Consider the following 22,009-nt stretch of genomic DNA (forward strand, 5'->3'; position numbering starts at 1 on the left):
TTTTTTTTTTTTTTTTTTTTACTATTTTATTTCTTTTATATCCTATGTGTCCAAGGGTGCGTTAAGTGCTTTACGTCAATTTATTATTACGTTTAGGCAGCAATGCTGAACAGTTGATCTTATATGGAGGAAATTAAGGTGTAGAGATGTTAGATAATAAAACTAAGCTATTTTTTGATTGCTGAGCAAGGGAGAGCTACAACACTGGAGAAAATTCAGAAAGTTTTCCTGAGATCTGAAAAAAGAAGGACCAAGGAGAAATATATTCCTTATTAAGAGGGATGCCATGCATTAAGTTCACTTCTTCCTTTTGGTTGTCTATTTTTCTGGTTTTCATCATTAAATCACAAGCACCAATTTCAAGGAGGTCCTATGTGGGTTATCACACTTGGGATGTGGCAGATTTTTCCTTAAAAAGAGAAGATACGTTTCTTGCCCCAAATCACTCAGGTGGTGAGTAGAGGTATTGGAACATGAAACAAAATCGTTTTATTCTGGAGTCCTTGTTTTTGTTTTTGTTGGTTGTTTGGTTAGTTGTTGTTGTTTTCCTGTGCTACCATGTCAAACCCTTGGCTTGAAATAATTGTTTTAAAATATAATCTTATTGTAAAGGAAGATTCAGAGAAAAAAATTTCAGCAATTATAGTCTTTGTTCACATTTTATTACCTGGTTTCTCAAAAAACAAAACAAAAAGAAGTGAAAAACAAGTAAACAATGACAATTTTAAAAAACATCCACCAAAAAACAATGAACCATGTAATGATTTGTTAAATACAGATGGAAACATTTAAGTTAATATGGTTTTAGGGCCCATTCGTCAAATACGATTTGGAATTCTTCCTAACAAATCAAGAGTTTGGTGTTATAGATGAAGAATTTGAGGCACAGAGAACTTAATAAATTGCCCACTGTCACACAGTTGGAAAGTGTTGGATCTGAGAGTTGATCTAGGTAGTCTGAGTTCAAAACCATGCTCTGTCATCTGTTATGTTTCTAGACACAGTACTGAGTACAAAAGGGTACATGAAGAAAAGCAACTATAAGTAACTTTGATTTTAATCACAATGCTTGTGAATGTTTACCATATAAATTTCCTATAACTGCATATAACATTAACTCCTGCGTTCCCCATAGACCTTCTTACATGTTGAAGATTATTGACAAGTGTTGGTCACTCATCCAGCTGAGTGTGGATTACTTCTCTTTTGATAGGGCATCCTGAGGAATCCTATTAGTAAGAATAGGTGCCCTGCTCAAGGCAACTTATTTGGATATACTAGTCTGGCTGCTGGCCTCATTTGTGTATTTTAAAACCTTGGCTTCATTCATTGTGGCAAGTTGTTTTTTGAAAGTACTTCTGCTAATTGATGCTATTCTTTATATATTCATATTATTCACAGTTTTTAGTTTTGTGGTTCAATCCACTAGTAGAATTTACAATATTCTGTGTTGGAGGTGATTCATTAAATATGGAAGCAAATGAAGTCTTTTTACCACCACCAATATAAACATCTGAAGTGCCCTTCTGAGAATTAATAAGCAAAGCAAGACTAAGTTAAGTTTAACCAAAAGTGTCAGATTAAGTTGTAGACAGAGTCTTGGAACCATTAATAAATAAAGTGACGTTTTTGGTTTTGTTTTGTATTAGCTTGAGGTTATGTTAGGTACAAAAGCATACACAGTTTACATACTTAAAGGGCATGCGATCTAATCTGCAAAAATTTACTTTCTCATAATGATACCCCTGTATGTCTGATTCCCTTTTAGGTTTACTCAAAACAGTACAATAATAAAATTGGTTGTTCTCTACCACCTTATCCCAATATTTTTACATAGGAAAAATAGACTTTTTGTATCCAAAATATCAGTTTATGGAATTAATTTTATTCTCCTCTTCCAGGATTCTGTAAAAAATTAGGAGCATTAATCTGCCAAGTTTTATTTTTTCCTTATTTTTAGTTTCATCTCAGTTATGTTAAACTGGGTAATAAAAAAAGTGCCCTTCAAGGGCTTCCTATGAGGCCTATAGCCCTTGCATTCTCTTGATCTGGACAGATGTGGCTTTATCTCGGTTTCTTCTCTGTAGGTTTCCTAGTCCCTTCAGATGGCCTACTGGATAGTATCCAGCACAGCTCCAGGGGCCTTGTCTTCCATGAGGTCTACAGCTATTTCCTAGGCAACATTTATGCATTATTGTCCCTGCAGTCACAAGGAAGGTTGGCCAAGCCCAGTACAATACCATTTTCTTGTCTTTGTCCCGAGTACCTGTATCCCTGTCCTCAGTTTCTCAGGCAGGAGTCAGATCCTGGCCCACTGTCCTCATTTACTTGGAGAAAGCAAGCTCTCCTAGTAGCTCCTGTGAAATTCTCTCATTAACTTGAGGATAGAAGGTAGCTCCCATCACCATTTCCCCAAGTGGACATGGAGATTCTCAAAGTAGCAATGGTTCTTTGCATGTAAATGTTGATGCTTTTATAGTCCTGCAATGAGTAAGAGTGGGCATGGATTGTGAAGTAGATTTCTTTGAAAATCTGCATAGGAAGATTTAGAATTTCACTTTAGAATTTTATATCCATTCGTCTTGGTGTTAGGGTGAAACTTTCATGTCAACCACTTTCTCCAATTGTCGAAAACAATATTCAGACAAAGAAAGGAGATGAGAGAATACCTTTCTTTCTGAGTATTCATGCTGTGTTCATGATTCTGCATTGGCATCATCACATAATTGTCCGATTTAATCATCATAACAACTTTACGGGATTGGGAATATACTCAATTTACAGAGGAGGAAATTAAGTTTCAAAGAGTAAAAATTTAAGGCCACATAGATACTGTGGAAATAGAGATGTCTGAGTGAAAATCTCCTGCTTTTCCTGCTCCATTATTGCAGGTAAGACATAAAAATCTACTCACCAGTGTCAACCTAGGACTGACTGCCCGATTTACTTCTCAAATAGTTACCTTCCTTTTGTAGACTTGGATTTAAGAATGTTTGAGGTCATGTCTCCTACTAATGATTTTGAGTACAGCACAAAATCTTAACATTGGCTGAGTCTTAAAATATATGTTTAAATTTTTTTTTCAGACAATAGATTTTGAAGGTTTCAAGCTATTTATGAAGACATTCCTGGAAGCCGAGCTTCCTGATGATTTCACAACACACCTTTTCATGTCATTTAGCAACAAGTTTCCTCATTCTAGTCCAATGGTAAAAAGTAAGCCTGCTCTCCTCTCAGGTGGTAAGTTTAATTATTTACTTTAAAAATGTATGTAATGCAAAAACCTCAAAGGGAAAAATCATTATAAGTTGTCTGTAAGCTGAGATGATTTGTTTAAAAATTACCTTTATTGCAGGATTTATCCTTTCATACTAAGACTGTGCAACTAAACATTAGAGAAAATATACTTTATCATTATTCATCACTTGTCATTTCAATGTCTTAGAAGTTTATGTTTAGGTAATAATTTTAAGAGATACTTCCATCAAATATAGGAAAGTGCTCTTTTAAATGACTGGAATATATATATATGTGTGTGTGTGTGTGTGTGTATATATATATATATATATATATATATATATATATATGTAGTCACAAGGCAGTTATGTAAAAACATAGTATTTAATATCAGTTGTTCAAATTACCAATATACTTTCACACTTTTAGATTTGTAAACTCAGAACAGAGTTTAGATTTTTCTCTTAGATACTTAATTGTTTGTCACCATAGAGATGGTTGGTTCTCTCATTAGGTGTAGCTTTTTAGAGATGTCTAATGCATTACTACCTGTCACTAATTATATCACTCTCCACACAGTCAGGAAAATAGAAATCTCACTATATTAATTTAGAAAATGTGCAATAGGAAACTGGTTAAACAGTGTTGGAGAGTTGAAAAAGTGAAGATGAGCACTGAGACACACTGAGGTAGAACCAGAGGAAGCAGATGCCTCCCCCTGGGTTGGAGTCTTCAAAACCCAGAAGCTTGGAAGGAGGACCTCTTAGAGCTGGGAGGCAGAGTTGCGGGGGTGGGTGTTGCCTGGCAGGTCTCACTGTTAGACTCCTGTGGAGGGGATCCTTCCTGATTGGCTCTGTTAGCTCAGGAGCTCAGGGAAGAGTGTGCAGCCCTGGAAGTCAGACCTCTTACAGCATCACCATGGTCTGTGCAGGACTGAATTGCAGGAGCTCACTGTGCCTTCTTGGTGTGGCAGTAAGCTGGAGACTAGAGCGCCTTGCTAGTGGCACCAGGTGCTGGGACAGTGAGATGCTGGAGAGATCTAACAGATAAGTGCAGGTAGACCAGCAGGAGCTAGTCCCTTCTCCCTCCTCCCTTCTCTTGTCTCTCTAGTGCGCCCTGTGAACCCAACAGGTTTCCATCTGGCAATGGAGAAATGTAGTCTACAGCAGTGTTTCCCAAACTCTTTGATCTCAGGACTCTTTTAGGCTCTTGAAAATTATTGAGGACACCAAAATGCTCTTGTTTATATGGGTGATATTTATTTCTATTTACCATATTAAAGATGACACATTCTAGAAATTACAATAATCTTCCCCTCAGATGTTGACAAAAATAACATCTTTATGAAAAATGACTATTTTCAAAACCAAAAAATAATTAGTGAGAAGATTGACCTTATTTCACACTGTTGCAAATGACTAACATCCAACTTCATAGAAGACAGCTGAATAACCACATCCACTGCTGTGTTGCCATATCATGTCAGGTAGCCCCTTGAAAAGTCCACACCCATGAGAGAATGAGAGTGAAAAAAGCAAATGATATCTCAGAATCATCACTGATAGCATTTTGACCTTATAGATCCCCTGAGAGGGGATTAAGTATTCTATGGGAGCCACTGGTCGAGACTTCCCGTCCTAGCTTCACAACATAGAATATCGAAGTGTGGGTAAAGAGGTGAGGAGAATTTTACTAATTAGCACTCTAATAAATAAAAAGCTTAAAACATATAATTAAGAAATAGGTGATTGAGCCATAAACAAAACTTGGGCAATCTGATGAAGAGTCCACACTATTAAGCCTTATGTTGTGCTGCTTCCCTTTCTGTTAATGGAGTAAAATATTCTTCCTTGAGCAATCACATGTTGGTTCAAGCTTTTTAAAACAGATGTATACCTTCCACATGCTATATTTTGATCCCTTCAAAGTATAGAACAATTAATATGCTTATAACCTTTAACGACCCATCATATATTTTCATTCCTGAAATGATTCCCCTTATACCATGAACTGAGAGGACTCCCCACACTTGCTGTTTTCTCTGAATGAGTTCCGTTTAGTTTGTCCTAAAGTGTGGTTTCAGAGCTTACAAGTTTTCTAGGCTGAAAATTTTTATATGAGACAGGTTTTTACTTGGATCTGGAAATTAAAATTTCTGTGTTCTCCATTTCATGCTATAAATGGATTGCATATTCCTTAGAAATAACAAAGTTGTCCCTTATTTAAATTTACATGAAGCAATACTCTCCTTGGGAAACACTGTCTTCTTTAAGAAGACAAATACTGTCTTCTTTGAGGAAGAAGGGGGAAAATTTTTTGATATGTTGTCTCTCTGAGTCAACAGACTCAGACTAGTTGTGTCACACTTAGAGGAAAGAGACAATCTAATTACTTTGGTAGTTTTATAAGAAATTCAAACCTCAAACCCTCTTTTCTTCAGATAGCACATAGTAAGTACTACATAGAAGATACCGAATTTACAAGGAGTAGAGATCAAACCATGTTTCAAAATGGGAAAAAAAGATAAGGAATAACAGCTTGTGCTTCTTTTGGGACAATCACACATCCTGCATAGACCTACTTGAAAGGAATTGTAAGATAGGCTGTGTAACCCTCATGCAGCAATAATAAATTAAACTGTGATGCCTTTTCAAAGCGTGGCCTCCACATTTTAAGACATAGGTGCATAGTGTCCTTTGTAGGACTGTTTCTCATCCTGTGTATTTTCAGAATTACCTTTGATAGTGGTTTTTTTTCTGGGAAATAAGGAACCCTGGACAGTAATAAAATTTTCAAGGCCTAGGGTAGCCTTGACTCAGAAACTGAAAGATAAATAGATTTTTATTCCTAGAAACTTGCTTTGCAATAATCTAAGTTATCTACGCAAGATGTATTTGTGGTTGAAAAAAATCACAAATTAATTTTGAATAAAGAGGTGCTATATAATCTGCTTTGTTTATCTGCTCTGAGAGTTCACATATTTCATTACCACATTACCATCAGGAATATGGTAGCCATTCTTGATTCTGTATATCAATTGAACAATAAAGGCTTCTCAATAAGAAGACAAACTTTTTAGAAGGAAAAAAATGTTATTCTTGTTAATGAACAATGATCACATATTTGGTAAAAGTAAAGCATTTAGTTTTTATAGAATAAAACATTTAAAATAATTATAAATAGGTATAAAAGTTATGAGTGTGTATGTAGTTGTGTTTTGTTCAACCTAATGATCCATCTGGCATTTCATGTAGTGGATGATATATTGTTTTGGAACATTTTGTTTCCGTTAAGTGCCTCTTATCCCCTATTTAAATATAAGATGATTAATTCTGCTGTTCCCATGTTGGTCTTTTAGTTTTTAAATATATCCCCAATATACCATCTTTCCAGCTTTCTTATAACCTCTTCTGCTTCATTGTAAATCCCAAATCCCTAATCCTAAACCTCTCTGCTAGTCCAACAACCAATTTCTGATCTTACCTTCATCCCTAGAATCTATCACTTGAACTATTACCTTTACAGAAATGTTTAATTATTTGGAATCCTTTTTTTTTTCCGCAAGTGGCTCACAAACCCTCAACCATGGATCACTATTATGATCCCATATTTCAATCCCTGCTATTTGCACACTGAGCATAACCAGGGAGAAATCTCATAAATATGCATGCAGGTTGTTGTCACTACACATTCCTAACACCCAGTATTAACATGGCCTTAACACCTCTTCAGCTTTTAAAAAAATCTATTCTGAAAAGTATTTATTCTTGATACTGTCTCCTAGATCAATCAGGTTAAACTTTTTAAACCTCCTTTAGTTTGTTCATATCTTTCCCCTCACTCGCAACAGATGACATTTTTTTTTTCACATCATACAAAAAAACAGGTGCTGTCTAAAATAAAATGCTCAATTGTTTCCCACACAACCCAAAACGGTTTCTTCAGCTCACAGAGGATACATATTACTATATTCCAGATGGAGCCCTTCATCTGAGTGAGTGTTCCATAAGGAGTCAAACTAAGTGGATTGGAAAGTCAAATAATTATATTCTACCCAAATCTGCTTCTATTCCTATCTTCTTTCTGGTTGAAAGGAACCTGAGTATTTATCAATTTCCCTACCCTAAAATCTTGGACCCTTCCTACCCTTCACTGCCTCACTACTTAGGTTTAGTTACTCACAAAATGCTATTACTCGTTGTAACTTCTCAGACGTTCTGCCAGTGTCAGTTTGATACATCATTGTTTGTGTCATGGACTATCAATTAGCATGACTCCCAGCCAGGCCCTGCCCTCCCATCTGGAAAATGTTCTTTCTAACACAGAAACCTGATGATATTATTCGTGGATTCCCAAGTGCAGACTTTCACGATCACCTTGTGGAATGTTTTTTAAACCTTTATTTCCCAAGTAAACATAAATTCTTGATATTTAAAGCCGATTAGAGCAGAGTTACTTTGCTTTGAGGGTGGTGCAGGAGAGGTCTGAGTACAGGGAGTCCTAGTCACTCTGCCTTTCCCCTGCCTCTGGAGACACCCCCTCCTGAAGTGACCTTACAGAGACTCCAGGGCCTGGGCAGTGCAGTTAAGAAGATGATAAAATCTGAGTTCCATAGCATTAAGCCAATGCCATGCAGCTTATAGAGTCTGCCTACCGTCCTTATTCTCTGTCTCCTTGCCCCATGCACCCAGATTCTTTTCATATCCAACTGTTTGCTGTGACTTAAAACCTGCTGTGCTTACTCAGGACTCTGGGCTTTTCTGCATGATGTTCCCTCTGCCCTTATTTCACAGCAAAACCCAGCTCCTTCAGGTCTCAGCTAATGCTTCATTTTAATTCAAGAGCATGTGCTGTGTACCATGCTATGGATGCAGTGATCAGTAAGATGGGACACCTAGAGAGTGTAGCTGGGAAGCAACCCTGTCACCCTTGTTAAAGTCCCACCATCTGCCTCTTGTAGATTAGCTGGGACATCCCTGCCTCTCTCCAAATCCCACCTTTGACAGTTGTCACACAGAAACTCCTGGAATTAACCCTCTTCAGCTAAATTGTCTTTCTTTTTGTGTAGGATAGCAATTAACAGCAGTTATTAATAACAATTACTTTCTCTAAGAATATGGCAATTAGAAGAGAATGTGATGTGATTTATTAACTGATTCAGACACTCATACTATATATTCCTGTTGGGCTCCCCAGTGTCCAAAACATTGACTTTATAATAGGAACATCCTTTATTAGCCATAGGTCAGTGTAAGAGTTTTTGTTATTTCTTATTAGTTGTTTTATAGCGCACAAAGAGAAGATTTTCCTAGCACCGTTTAAATCAGATCATGTAGTGAATTGACCAGTCGTACCATTTAATTATTTGTTTTATTATTTCCTTAATTTATGCATCCAACCATTCATTTTTTAAAACACATTATGTGCCAGGAATTCCACAAGAAAGCTGAGGATGCTTTAGAGTCAGGGAGAAAAACAGATAGGTGGTCGGTTTTATTACAATAAAATAAGTGCTGTGCTGTATGTGTCAGGAGCATGTGACTGAGATTTTAACCATAAATTGAAATTATCCAGGTAGAGGTAGGAGGAGGGATGGGAGGGAATGGATTAAAAGGGAGTTCCAAGAAGAGAAAGCAACATATACAATTTCTGTTTAAGTCTTAAAATCATGTCCCATCAAAGGACAGTGCACAGACTTTAAGACATTCAATATTTGTGTATTCAAAAATATTTATTGATCACTTACAATGTGCCAGGTACTATTCAAATTACTGGGAGTACATCAGTGAGCAAAATAGAGCTACCCCTCCCATAGTCATTTACATTCTAGTGGTGAGAGAAAGACTACTAAAAATAAAAATTTGTGGCACGTCAAATGGAATGAATGCTGTTGGCAAAAATGAATCAGAAAGTGCGGGTCAAGGCTGAGGATGACTGAAAGTCCTAGGTTTCTCATGACTGACTGAAACTGGGATGAGGGTCATAAGGTCATTTCTGATGGTCCCAGAGTAGATAGTAGTCTTTACCTTGGAAGTATTGGGCACAGCCTGGAGGTAGAGTTGGGGGAGCAATCCTGGCAGGATTAGAGTCGTGACTGCCTTCAGAGAGTGGAGGAAGGTAGACTTCTGGGGAGTCCTGCGAGATCTGGGGCTGTGCCTTGACTCACTTGGGCTGGAACAGATGACATGACTGGAGGAGAGGCGAGGTGGGTAGCCGGGACCCCATGGTAGAGAGTGTTGTCCGTCATGCTATGTTTTGAATTTTATCCAGAAGAAATTGGAGAGCCATGAAAAGGATGTAAGCCAGAAAATAATTACACTGTCAGTGGTGTGGAAGCTATCATGAAGACAGATGAGGCTAAAGATATATAAAAAAGTTCCAGGGCTTCCCTGGTGGCGCAGTGGTTGAGAGTCCACCTGCCGATGCAGGGGACACGGGTTCGTGCCCCGGTCCGGGAAGATCCCGCATGCCGCGGAGCGGCTGGGCCCATGAGCCATGGCCGCTGAGCCTGCGCGTCCGGAGCCTGTGCTCCGCAACGGGAGAGGCCACAACAGTGAGAGACCCGCGTACTGCAAAAAAAAAAAAAAAAAAAAAGTTCCAAAGATATTTAAGATTGAGAATAAGAAAAACTCTCTCTGAAAAACTTCAGGTACTTTATCTTGGGTCCCCTCTCATTGCTCATTTGATGTGGCAATGGTTAGTGAATTCTGTGAAGCTGCAATATCAGTAATGGTATTTAGCTCTTTTCATGTTGTCTGTACAACCAGAGAGTCATACCACAATGGCTTTTTTTTAGACAGCAAAGGAGAAACAATGCCTTTTTGTCCATAAGGAAGTTAATCAAGTTAAGAACAGAAAATTGTGCAATGAAAATGCAGTACTTAAACCTTTGGGAAAATGTTCTTTTGCCAGATGACCTTACTGAGTGTTCTTGCCAGAAGACACAGTTCATTAACTGTGCTGAGAAGAAAGTATTACTCTTATCAGTACTGTTTTAAGGATAGTAAAAATGTTTGTGTGTGTGTGTGCGTGTGCGTAGTGTAAAGTAGCTTTATAGGCCTTTTGTGTCTAATAAGCTACTTCAGTTTCCACCGTGCAAACAAGGGCAGGCCAGGTTCCAAAAAACACAAATTGAACAGAGTACAAGACTTATGTAACTATGAGATGCGGAGATTCTTGGCACACAGTAGGGCATTTCAGATATATGTGTGCTTTTATCACTGTTGATATGCTTTATTGATAATAACGATTATAGTCTGTGCAGCTTATATACCTGAATACAAATGCCCTAGAAATAAAGATACAAGAATTTCTATCCATTGGCCAATAAGCATTTATGTATGTCAGCCATTACATTTTTTATGCCTCTATAGTACCAAGTTCAGACTTCCAATCATTATTAGTAGTAGTAATCTAAAAATTATTTTACTCCAATAAATTTTTTATCCTGAAACTCTGAAAGCCCTAAAAATCCTTCCCTGAAACCAGAGAAAACTCCGTAACTTCAAGGCCCCATTGATGATAAAATTACTGTCAGTAAAAGAAAAGTTTCTCCCAAATCTCCTCTTTAATTATTAAATGGGTTTGAATATACTGAACTTGATTATATAGGTTTCTTTATTGTTCTGTCTGAATATGCTAAGTAAAATTGTGGTTTGCAAACTGTTCATTTTTACTATTAAATTTATTGACCCAAAATAAAGGGGTTTTGTATTTTGAATTACGTCTTAATAATTACATATTAAATGATAGTGTTATCTTAAGATTGTTGCATAATATGTTAACAAATACTTATTTACAGTGTTTGAGATCCTCATGAGGGCAATAAGATATTTAGTACTTTACAGAGTCTCAAATCCATCATAATATTATTTGATTTGTGTTATGCTCTAAAAATACTTAGTAGCAAGCTAGAAAATGAGCTATGGTATTGAGCATTTGCTTTGATCTGCTAGAACAAAAACCCTATGAAAATGGGATTTTTCATCTGCTTTGTTCAGTACTTTATCTCCAGTGCCTGGAACCTGGTTTTACATGCCGGAACCTGGTTTTACATGACTAATATTAAAGGACCTTAATATTTATTTAGGTTTATGTTTATAAAGGATATGTTAGTTGTATACCTATTAAAAAACACAGTTAAGCAAAAAGAAAAATCATTCAATCTTCCCATAAGAAAATGCAGGTAAATATTTGGTAAATATGTATTTTCGTGTTTGCATGTTTGCACATGCAAGCAAGCACATCCACAGGCTTCTCACAAACATGTATTAAGTGGATGGCCCAAGGACTGATCTGAATGGAAGATGAATTTAGAGCTCTCAGCCATGGCTAGGATTTCTAATTTCCTTCCAAAGGTTTATGAAATAATGTATGCACTCTCAAGAGTCTTGAAAACTAGACCCTTAAAACAAAAGGTCATTTATTGAGAGGCAGGAGACAGATTTCTCTGCTTTATTTTTCTCTCTCTAGCCCCACAAAACTATACTTAAAGCATGAAATCCCACATCAGGCTGCCTTTTGAATTGTGGATGCACAACTGGTCTTTGTTTTCTCAAATGCGAAATGGAGATGAGAAGTGTATGTATCTTACTGGGTATTGTGGGACTCAAAAACGTAATGTATTAGGTACCTTAGGAATGCCAACTTTTACCATTATTAATTAAACAGATCATTTTCCTGTGTTTTAGTTTCCTGTGTTTAGTACCCTTTACACAGGGTAAAGGTCAAATTCAATATAGTTTTTTTTTTTTTTCCACTAAGATGTCATACGTCCTCAAAGAATACAGTCAAATTTAAGGAGTATTATTGGGATTACTTTTTAATGTGACAAATATAGAAATTTTGGTAGATGACTTCTTTTCATATGTGGTGGCTTAATTCCCATGGTTAGGTATAGTCACGAAAGAGTAATTCAGCCAACTCTCAATTCTCTGCCTGTAAACAGTGTGTCACCTGCATTATGGTTGCCACTAGCCCAATGTAACTTTGAAATCTAAATTTAAGTTAGTTAATAATCAATTAAAACAATTCAGTTCTTCAGTCAAACGCCAGCCACATTTCATGTGTTCAACAGCCATATGTGGTTAATACTACTATATTGAACAAGGTGTACATAGAACGTTTCTATCATTGAAGAACATTCTACTGGACAGGACTGATAGAGCAAGTCTTCCTTTTACTGCTTTTGAAAAGAGCTCAAAGTTTGGAGCTAGATGGCCTGTCTTCAACTCTTAACTCCTGGGATTGCTATGTGACTATCAGTAGTTTACTCTCTGACTTTCCACCCCTTTTTTTTTTTAAATTTTATTTTTTAACATCTTTATTGGAGTGTAATTGCTTTACAATGGTTTTCTCTCACAAATGGAATTGCAGGGTCAGTGTTGCTGGCACACAGCCAGGAATGTTATCCTTGCTCCTTTGCAGAGTTTGTTCTTCTCCTAGAACATCACCCCCAAACACCTGCTTCAAGCCCTGTTCCTTATAATTGCTTGTTTCAGGTTTTTGCCAGTGGCCAAAATGATGAAACCCATATGATGTTCTTAGAGGGATTTTGCTGGCCCTAGTATCTTGTCAAGGACTGTATCCATTGCCTGTCCTCATTTTATGAGGAATCACAATCGAGTTTACCCAGTCTATCTCATCTTGCTGCAGGTTTGTGTAAGCATAAAAAATTTTTTTTAAATTATATTATTTTAAGACAAGCATAGTTAGAAGGTTGTCTAAAAATCATGAAATGTGTGATAATATGAAGTAACTATTGTTATTCTTGGGTATCTGTGCTACTCATCATGACTATTAATATGAATATTGGAAGTATAATATGTGACTACACTATGTGACAAATTGCTTCATAAGCCTGTTAAATTTCTGCAAATTGAACCAGTATAAAAAAATGGAAAAACCAAATTACCAGAGTGTGTTATTGCCTCATAAGTTTAGAATTTTAATTCGTATCATTATTTCATAATAATAATAACAGTTTTGAATATTTCATTTTAATAGATGAAGGGAAACAGTGGAGATAACGCTACAATTTTCATTATCTGGAATGCAAGTGTTTGAAAATAAAATAAACTGGAGCAGAGGCAGTAATTGAACATGTACTGAAAACTGATTTGCTAACAATTGAACCTTGAGAACTAGAATTAAAAGTATCTATTAGAATAAAACTTTATAGGTCATTGTTTTAAGAAATGGAGTGTCTGTATTGGAATACAATGAAAATCGTGTGCCTGAAGAATATGATAATCGTAGGCAATATTCAGTTTGACTAACGCAAACTCTTTTTGTAGTTAAAACTTTGAAGAGAATAATGTTTATATATATATGTGTATATACATATATATAATCATCATAAAAACAGAAAAATGCCATCGAAGTACAAGATAATTATTACTAATAAAACTAATAGACTCTAATTACTTTGCCTATTACTCACTTTATTTTGTACTTTGTTGTACCTTGTAATATATATTATATGTATATAGGTATATATGGGTCACTTTTGTGGGGAAATATTTAAAGAAGCATAGCCTTGGGCAAGTCAGAGAACCTGCAAATTTGGATGTCAGTCACATGATCTTCAGAGCTAAATATTGACCACTTGAGGCAAAAAAAAAAACAAACACACATTGTGTTTTACCTAGCTTCATGTGCAGTTCCAATTCTAAAGAGAGAGTTTCACCGATGCTTGGATGGGTTAAAATGGCCTTTGTTAAAGGGAAGTCGACCTTTTCTTTAAATTATTTATTTATTTATGTATTTATTTATGGCTCTGTTGGGTCTTCATTGCTGTGCGGGGGCTTCCTCTAGTTGTGGCGAGCGGGGGCTACGCTTTAGTGCGCGGGCTTCTCATTGCGGTGGCTTGTTGCAGAGCATGGGATCTAGATGCGTGGACTTAAGTATTTGCAGCACGTGGGCTCAGTAGTTGTGGCTCGCAGGCTCTAGAGCACAGGCTCAGTAGTTGTGGCACATGGGTTTAGTTGCTCTGGGGCATGTAGGATCTTCCCAGACCAGGGCTCGAACTTGTGTCCCCTGCATTGGCAGATGGTTTCTTTACCACTGCACCACCAGGGAAGTCCCAAGGGAAGTAGACTTTGAACCTCTTCTTCAGAGGCTATTACTGCTGAAGAGAAGTGTAGGATTCCATTTACCATCTCGTTTCATTGAGGAGCTACAGCCAAGAAACCAGGCTTGCTATGTCCTGTTTGCCAGTTACGTGGTCTCGTGTGTGTCCTTTATAAGCCTTAGCACAAACTGCTTAAAAGGAAAAGGACTTTTCTTCTGGGAAGTGAACTTTCCTAGAGGGAGGTAAATACTGGGAAAGAGCTACAGCCAAGTTTAGGGACAGGAAAAAAAAATTTTTGAAAGGATAGAATAGGGTGTAAAAACAACCTCTCTGAAGACAGATTGAGGCCCTAGGGCCTGCTCTGAAAATATTAAGTGAAAATATAAGGAAACATTTTCACCGCTTAAGAGAAAGTGGGCTGATCTAGGGTAGGGGGTTAGGAGCTGAAACAAACCTATGAGCTTTTTCAACGCAACACGTCAAGATTTAGTGGTCCAGCTCTATAATTGTTTTGTTGTAAAGTAATTGTGGAAAAGCTCATTGACATTTTATTTTTCTTTCTCTGATGCACCCTATAAATCATTGCGAAAAGTATATGTTTTACCTCTCAAATTCAGCTGAAATTGCACTTAAGGAAAAACTGATTAGTTTTTCATTGTGTGTTGTCATACATGCCCATAATTTCTTTTTAAAATAACCTTTAAATTCTTTTAAATGTTAAACTATGACACAATTCAGTGCATGATACAACTTTTTGTTTACAACCTCTCATGAACAGAAAATGGCAAATAGTCAACTCATTTTGTCAAACAAAATAATTTTAGTATAGTAACATGTTTCTTGTTCAAAAGTAGTGTTAAGTTGAAATTATACATTAATGTTCATATTCAGTATGTACATTACATACAGGAAAGGCAAATAGAAAATTATGATACTCATAGTGTTTAGTAGTATGAAAATTGATAATGAAATACCATAACCTTCATTTTACATATACAAATGATCATAAGTGAACATATATAAGTGAAAATGTATAACTGTTGGCATTCTTCCAAATGAATGTGATGATACATGCTTTTTATTCTTGTTTTATGCTGAGTTTTTGTATAAAAGAGTTAAATCAAGCTGATTAAATCATTTCAGTACCATAAGCGGGGAGCATAGAAGAGAGGATTAGCTCATCTGGCAGGATGGATTAGGTCATAGTTTATCCAACCATAATTCAAGGGCTGTGTTCTCCGAGTCTGGAAGTTATGGTCATGTGAAGGATCAGTGCCAAAATGTCTTTTATCATAAGTTGAAGCTGCTTATTTCTGCAGCTGGCTAGGCTTTAGATGATTAGTTAGAATTAGTCAGGTATTTTCTTTTCAAAGCTCAGGATTGTCTTCTGTTCTCTGCCTTTGGTTTATAAAAGTGACTATGTTAGTTTGTATCAGATATACAGTGACACTTTTGTTAAGGGAGGAAATCCATTTATAATATGTGTATATATATATGTATCTTTTTCAATAACTATAAACAGAAGTGGAATCAATGTGAAGCATAGAGATGTATTTGAAATAAAGAAGACTTCGGTTAAAAAATGAAAGATGTAAAGCATTGTTTTTCAAACTGTCAATTGTGGCCCATGGTGGGTAATGAATTCAGTTTAAGGGGTCTTTGACAGAATTTTAAGAATGGAATAAAAAAGAAGAGAATAGGTTAACACAGAAAACATTGGCACAGTTATGAAACCTAGTGTGTGTGTGTGTGTGTGTGTGTGTGTGTGTGTGTGTGTGTGTGTGTGTGTGTGTGTGTGTGTGTGTGTGTGTGTGTGTGTGTGTGTGTGTGTGTGTGTGTGTGTGTGTGTGTGTGTGTGTGTGTGTGTGTGTGTGTGTGTGTGTGTGTGTGTGTGTGTGTGTGTGTGTGTGTGTGTGTGTGTGTGTGTGTGTGTGTGTGTGTGTGTGTGTGTGTGTGTGTGTGTGTGTGTGTGTGTGTGTGTGTGTGTGTGTGTGTGTGTGTGTGTGTGTGTGTGTGTGTGTGTGTGTGTGTGTGTGTGTGTGTGTGTGTGTGTGTGTGTGTGTGTGTGTGTGTGTGTGTGTGTGTGTGTGTGTGTGTGTGTGTGTGTGTGTGTGTGTGTGTGTGTGTGTGTGTGTGTGTGTGTTATTTGTGCTGGATTAAGATGTAAACTGTTTTTCTTATTTTTCCTTACTATTGGCCTTGAACAAAAATAATCTATAAGCTATTAGTGTAGAATAAAAAGGATAAAGTTGCTAGTTATGAAACGCTGGGCAGTTCATCTCACTAAGCCTGTTTCTCATCTGTAAAATGGGATTAATGCATTCTCCCCTCACAGGGTTAATGGGAGAATTAAGTGAAATGATACATGTTCAAGTCCCCAGCATGGTTCCTGCCACATAGTGTACATTCAATAAATGGTACATTTTATTAGTAGTAACATTGTGACTACTAAACTAGTTAACTGCTGACTTTTCAGAATGCATTAAATTATACTCCTGGATATTTTGAAATGGCTGAAGGAAATCACAGGTGTTCAATCAAAGTTATACATGGAAAAAGATAGACCAGAGCAAGAGATGTGGTCAGATGGAGGTGTGCTGATGAATGCCAGATGAATGACAGGCTTGTAGAACTGTATTTGGTTAAGATTATTCCCTGCATTCCAGTAACTCCTGGTTAATTAGGAATCAAGTAGCCATTCAGCCCATCAACCATCTAACCCACATACCTTTTATATGGCCAAATAGACCTCAAAGGATAATTGGGGTTTACCTTGAGGTCTTGTCAGATACATATGATCTGGTTTCAGAGACTTCTCTGTAAGATGGAACTATTTATTGTGAAAGAGTTTCGATTTAATTATCATCAGCCAGATAATCTGCAGTCATCAGCTGTTGTGAACAGATATTCAAGTTCTCTACCCTTGTCTTGGAATAGGCACAATGAATGGATGTAATAAATAAAGTATGGACCATATTAAAACCAAACTACAGTTGTATGTTCTTACCTCTCTAATTAAATCTGTCATGTTTATCCAGATTTTTGTTTATGTTCTCTTTCTCTCTTATTCATGGGCAGATTCCTTGATGGCAAAAAGGATGTCTTATTCATGGTGCTGGCAACTGTTTGACATAAATACATGTTTTTATGTATGAATGATTCCTGACCGTCAATATATAAATCATATTGTGACAGACTCACATTTCTTCAGTTTTTTGTGAAAGACCATTTTTCAGTCTTCCCAGCTGATTTACAGCTGTCACTGCCTAAGGCAGAGAAAAGTAGAATAGGAAAGTAGTTCTTCATGCTTTGAAATCTGTCTACCAACTAACTCTGGGCAATAGAATTCTGGCTCAGGCACCATCCAGTGAATAGGCAGAGCAGTCCCTATGTCCCCAAATCCCAAAGAACTCTCCATTACTTAAAAGAATCATGGAATGTCTGTCTCTCTTATACTAGAGACCGGAGAATTTGGTTATTTTACGCCTAAGAAGTATACATTTTCTCTACATGGTCTAGGCATTATCTCTCTATTTCCTTTGTTGGTTTTTGTTTGAGAGCACTGTATTTTTAAGTATATGAGACAAATCTTTTTTTCCAGGTCTGAGAATGAATAAAGGTGGCATCACCTCTCCCCGCACTTCTCCAGCAAATACGTGTTCCCCAGAAGTAATCCACCTGAAGGATATTGTCTGTTACCTGTCTCTCCTTGAAAGAGGAAGACCTGAGGATAAACTGGAGTGTATGTGTTTCTTCATTTAGTTTACTTATCACGGTTGGGGTGGGGGATAGGACTGGATATTGACAAACTTAAAATTGTATATACTGTGGTTGTTTACATTCTTATTCAATAAAGTGACCTTGGTTAATAATTATTAAAAAATCCTCCAATTGAAAATCAGACAATTAAAATATATTAAGAATCTATCAATTTTAGGTTATTATTGATCAAGGCCCATTTATTACTGGTATTTCTTGAGCAAGTTTATCAATTGATGGTTTTTGTTTTTGAATTTGCTCAGTTTGGTAACCAGATGATATTGAAAAGTATCCTTTGTATTGTTTTGAAAATACACTTATTTCTAGTATGTAGGAGGTCTTCCCATTAGGCAGAAAAAGGGTTCACTATCCATAGGCAACCTGAGCCTTTCTCTCTGGAAATCTTCCTTGAAACCTTCTGCACTAACTTTCGTTGCTGTGGACAAATAACTTCTTAAATGCCAAGCATGAGAGTTTCATTTCTAGAAGTTGACTCTGAATATTATAAATAATTAAACAATAGCTTTTATTTCTTTTACCATGTAGCAGGCATTTCAGATAGAGAATTTCAATCTAGTTGAAAGGAAATAAGTGCTCTCTTTAATAAAATACAGTGACTGAGCTCTCTCTGGTGGCAAACTGTACTCATTGCAAGGCAAGAAAATATTTTTCAAACCTTTACTGCAAGCCCCGTCATTTAATAATCTATTCTATCTCCAAAGCCCTTGCTAAATACAGAGCTTGTGGTTTGTTCAATAAGCTGATTAACCTGATTGTATTAGATATCATTAAAATGAATTAAAGTTTTTTGCTACTGAAATGATAGTAAAGATAATGAATCCTAAATTTGACATTTCTAAAGTAAATGTAGAATATTGTGACACCTCAGAATTATGATTGGGTAGCATGTTTAGTTTAACAGTAACTTTCTATAATATTTCTCTTACTAATAAAGAATTTAATGTAATATGATTATTTAATAGTAACACCTGCTTAAGTTATGAATACACCATATTAACATCATTCTTTAAATACATATTTATTAGTTCTAAATGTTGAATATTTGCATTTCAAGATTTATTTGTATTCCTAAGAACCTACAGAAATCTCTCTCATTCCAAAATAAATATTAATGTTTAGTGAATTTTTATTGAAGTAATGGCCAGAGAGAAAGTTTTCTCAGGTGTTATTAGGACTGTGTTTGGGATGACTTTAAAAATACAAAGATTCGGGCTTCCCTGGTGGCGCAGTGGTTGAGAGTCTGCCTGCCGATGCAGGGGACATGGGTTCGTGCCCCGGTCCGGGAGGATCCCACATGCCGCGGAGCGGCTGGGCCCGTGAGCCATGGCCCCTGAGCCTGCGCGTCCGGAGCCTGTGCTCCTCAACGGGAGAGGCCCCAACAGTGAGAGGCCCGTGTACCGCAAAACAAAACAAAACAAAACAAAGATTCTATAACGGGTCTGAGAATGAATAAAGGCACCATTACTTCTCTCCAACATGGTCTTTGTGATCCAGTTTAATTATTTTTAGGTCAACTGCAAGTATTTTGTTTTTAAGGTAGAATTCCTAAGAGGTATGTTGTAAGTTCTCAGTTTGAATCTGTGTCTCAGCAGTCTTCGTCCACAGTTCCCAGGCATAATGTTAACCCACGAGTGATTCAGAAACACTTGATGAATCAAGTTGAACCTGACCTGCCACTTACCTCTCTTCAGTGTTATCAGTCCCCTTCCCTCAGTTCTTTAAGTTTTCCAGCTCTTTTTCGAGCTTATACCATTCAGCTGCATTTTCTTAACCATTTCTTTAGACTTTCCTCATAGACAGACTTGTTACCACCTGGCATTACTTCTGTGATTTTCACCAGACTCTTGAAAGAAAATGCATTTCAATTTCAGAAACTCATTAAGGTTCTAGCTATGTTCTAGTTTTCTTCTCTACTCTCCTCAAGTTTGGAGGACCTTAATCTGGTCCTTACTCATCTGGAGCTTGTGTTTGTTGGTTTGTTTTTTAAATGCCAGTGCCTGGCTTTTTCCTTACTCATCTGGAGCTTGTGTTTTTTTGTTTGTTGGTTGGTTGGTTGGTTTTCTAAATGCCAGTGCCTGGCTTTTTCCTACATCAGTTAAATCAGAATCCTTTTCTTTCGCCCACTTTCTTAGCCATGTGCTTATACATTTTTCCCTTCTACAGTTGCGCATTTACAAATTCCTAACATTCATGTAGTATATTATAGTTATAGATTCTAAAAATTTTTTCAGTGTCTTTAAAGAAATCTAATGTTGTTAATTTAATGTATATTTCCAAAATGGTTATGACTTACTAAACATATACTAGAGGAAAGAAAAGAAGAAAATAATTAAAATGAACACAGAAGTAGATATAATCAAGCACCTAATATAGTTAACTTTTGCAGGTGAGCGATGTTTTTGAATCTCAGTTTCTAACCAGCTAAGCAGAAAGGAGTACAGACATGTTGTCTTAGGCCAGAGGTTCTTGAACACTTTATCGCACGTAAGAATCACCTGCAGGGCTTATGAGCCCACAGCTTGCTCTGCCCCAACTTGAGTATATGTGATTCAGCAAAGCCTGGAATAGGACTTGAGAATTTTCATTTCAGGTCATGTTGATGTTGCAGGGACCACATTTTGAGAAGCATTGGTTTATGCAGTTCCTTCAGTCCAATGAAAACACACACACACACACACACACACACACACACACACACACAATTCATCTGAAACTACAATTGTTCTTGGAACTGATGGTGGCATTATTTGATGCGTTCTTTTACCTGGGTTATTAGATAAATTAATGACATGTTTTAAATATTTTTTCCCTAAAAAACAATGTTTTATAAATCTATTCAGTGCTTACTGCCACTTCTAATCTCCCCCACCTCTCTTTTCTGCCAGGCATTTACAAAATGTTTAGAATAAAGCTTTTTTTTTTTCATTGAAAGGAAACTAACAAACAAACGCTTTTGAACTTTCCACTGATTATGTGCCATTTCTTCAACTTGCTTTCCTTCACTCAATCTTTGACTCAATCCTAATGCCTCACTGTGGTCTTTGCCAGTTCTGAGGCCCCGTCAAGTAGAAGGTATTTATTTACCTGTTCCCACGAACCCTTGGAAAGTATGTGTGCGTGCATGTGTGTGTGTCCTGAAGTTGTGGAGGAATTCTATTTTTGTCTCCTTGTTGGTGGAAGTTACCAACCATCGAGGTGCATAGATAAGAACAAACATTGTACCAGGTCTGGTTTCCCCTCTTCACCTTAAGCCCACTACAGTACTTTATGGAGAGCCATTCAATACATCCCTCTTTGAGTCTCCTTAGATTCCTCAAGTACTGTGACCTCAACTCCATTTTATTTCAGTCACCCACTTTTGTTGCAATACCCCAAGTCTTTTAATTCCCGAAGACTGCTCTTATTCTATAAATTTAAATTCTAGTATTTTACTTTGACCACAGCCTAAGCTCACGTAACTTTTTACTTTTCTACTTTGAGTTTAAATATACTCAAAAAAGTACTCAAGAGCCTGGACTCTTCACTAACTGAATGAATCTTAGCTTTGACACTTACTATCTGAGTGACCCAGGCACATTGTTAAAACCTCTCAGGCCTCAGCTTCCCCAGCTGTAAAATTGGGATCATAATAATGTCTATCTTGTTTGTTTGCTGTGAGAATTAAATGAACCAATATTTGCTCACATAAATTCCTTCACATTTATGTGAATGTTAAATGAAATAAAAGTAAGTTAATGGGCTTCCCTGGTAGCGCAGTGGTTGAGAGTCCACCTGCCGATGCTAGGGGACGCAGGTTCGTGTCCCGGTCCGGGAAGATCCCACATGCCGCGGAGCGGCTGGGCCCATGAGCCATGGCCGCTGAGCCTGCGCGTCCGGAGCCTGTGCTCTGCAACGGGAGAGGCCACAACAGTGAGAGGCCCA

At 37.0% G+C, this 22,009-nt stretch overlaps 1 protein-coding gene across 1 annotated transcript in view; it reads left to right on the forward strand.

The window, feature by feature from the left end:
• DGKB (diacylglycerol kinase beta) overlaps window positions 1-22,009 on the forward strand; it is a 254,154-nt gene that overhangs the window by 114,957 nt on the left and 117,188 nt on the right. Inside the window, exons 4-5 of the mRNA XM_007463785.1 lie at window positions 3,087-3,240; window positions 17,910-18,050. Coding sequence (XP_007463847.1) covers window positions 3,087-3,240; window positions 17,910-18,050 — 295 coding nt within the window. The remainder of the gene's footprint in view (window positions 1-3,086; window positions 3,241-17,909; window positions 18,051-22,009) is intronic.

This window comes from Lipotes vexillifer, unplaced genomic scaffold (assembly GCF_000442215.2).
Source record: "Lipotes vexillifer unplaced genomic scaffold, Lipotes_vexillifer_v1.1 scaffold489, whole genome shotgun sequence".
Lineage (NCBI taxonomy): Eukaryota > Metazoa > Chordata > Mammalia > Artiodactyla > Lipotidae > Lipotes > Lipotes vexillifer.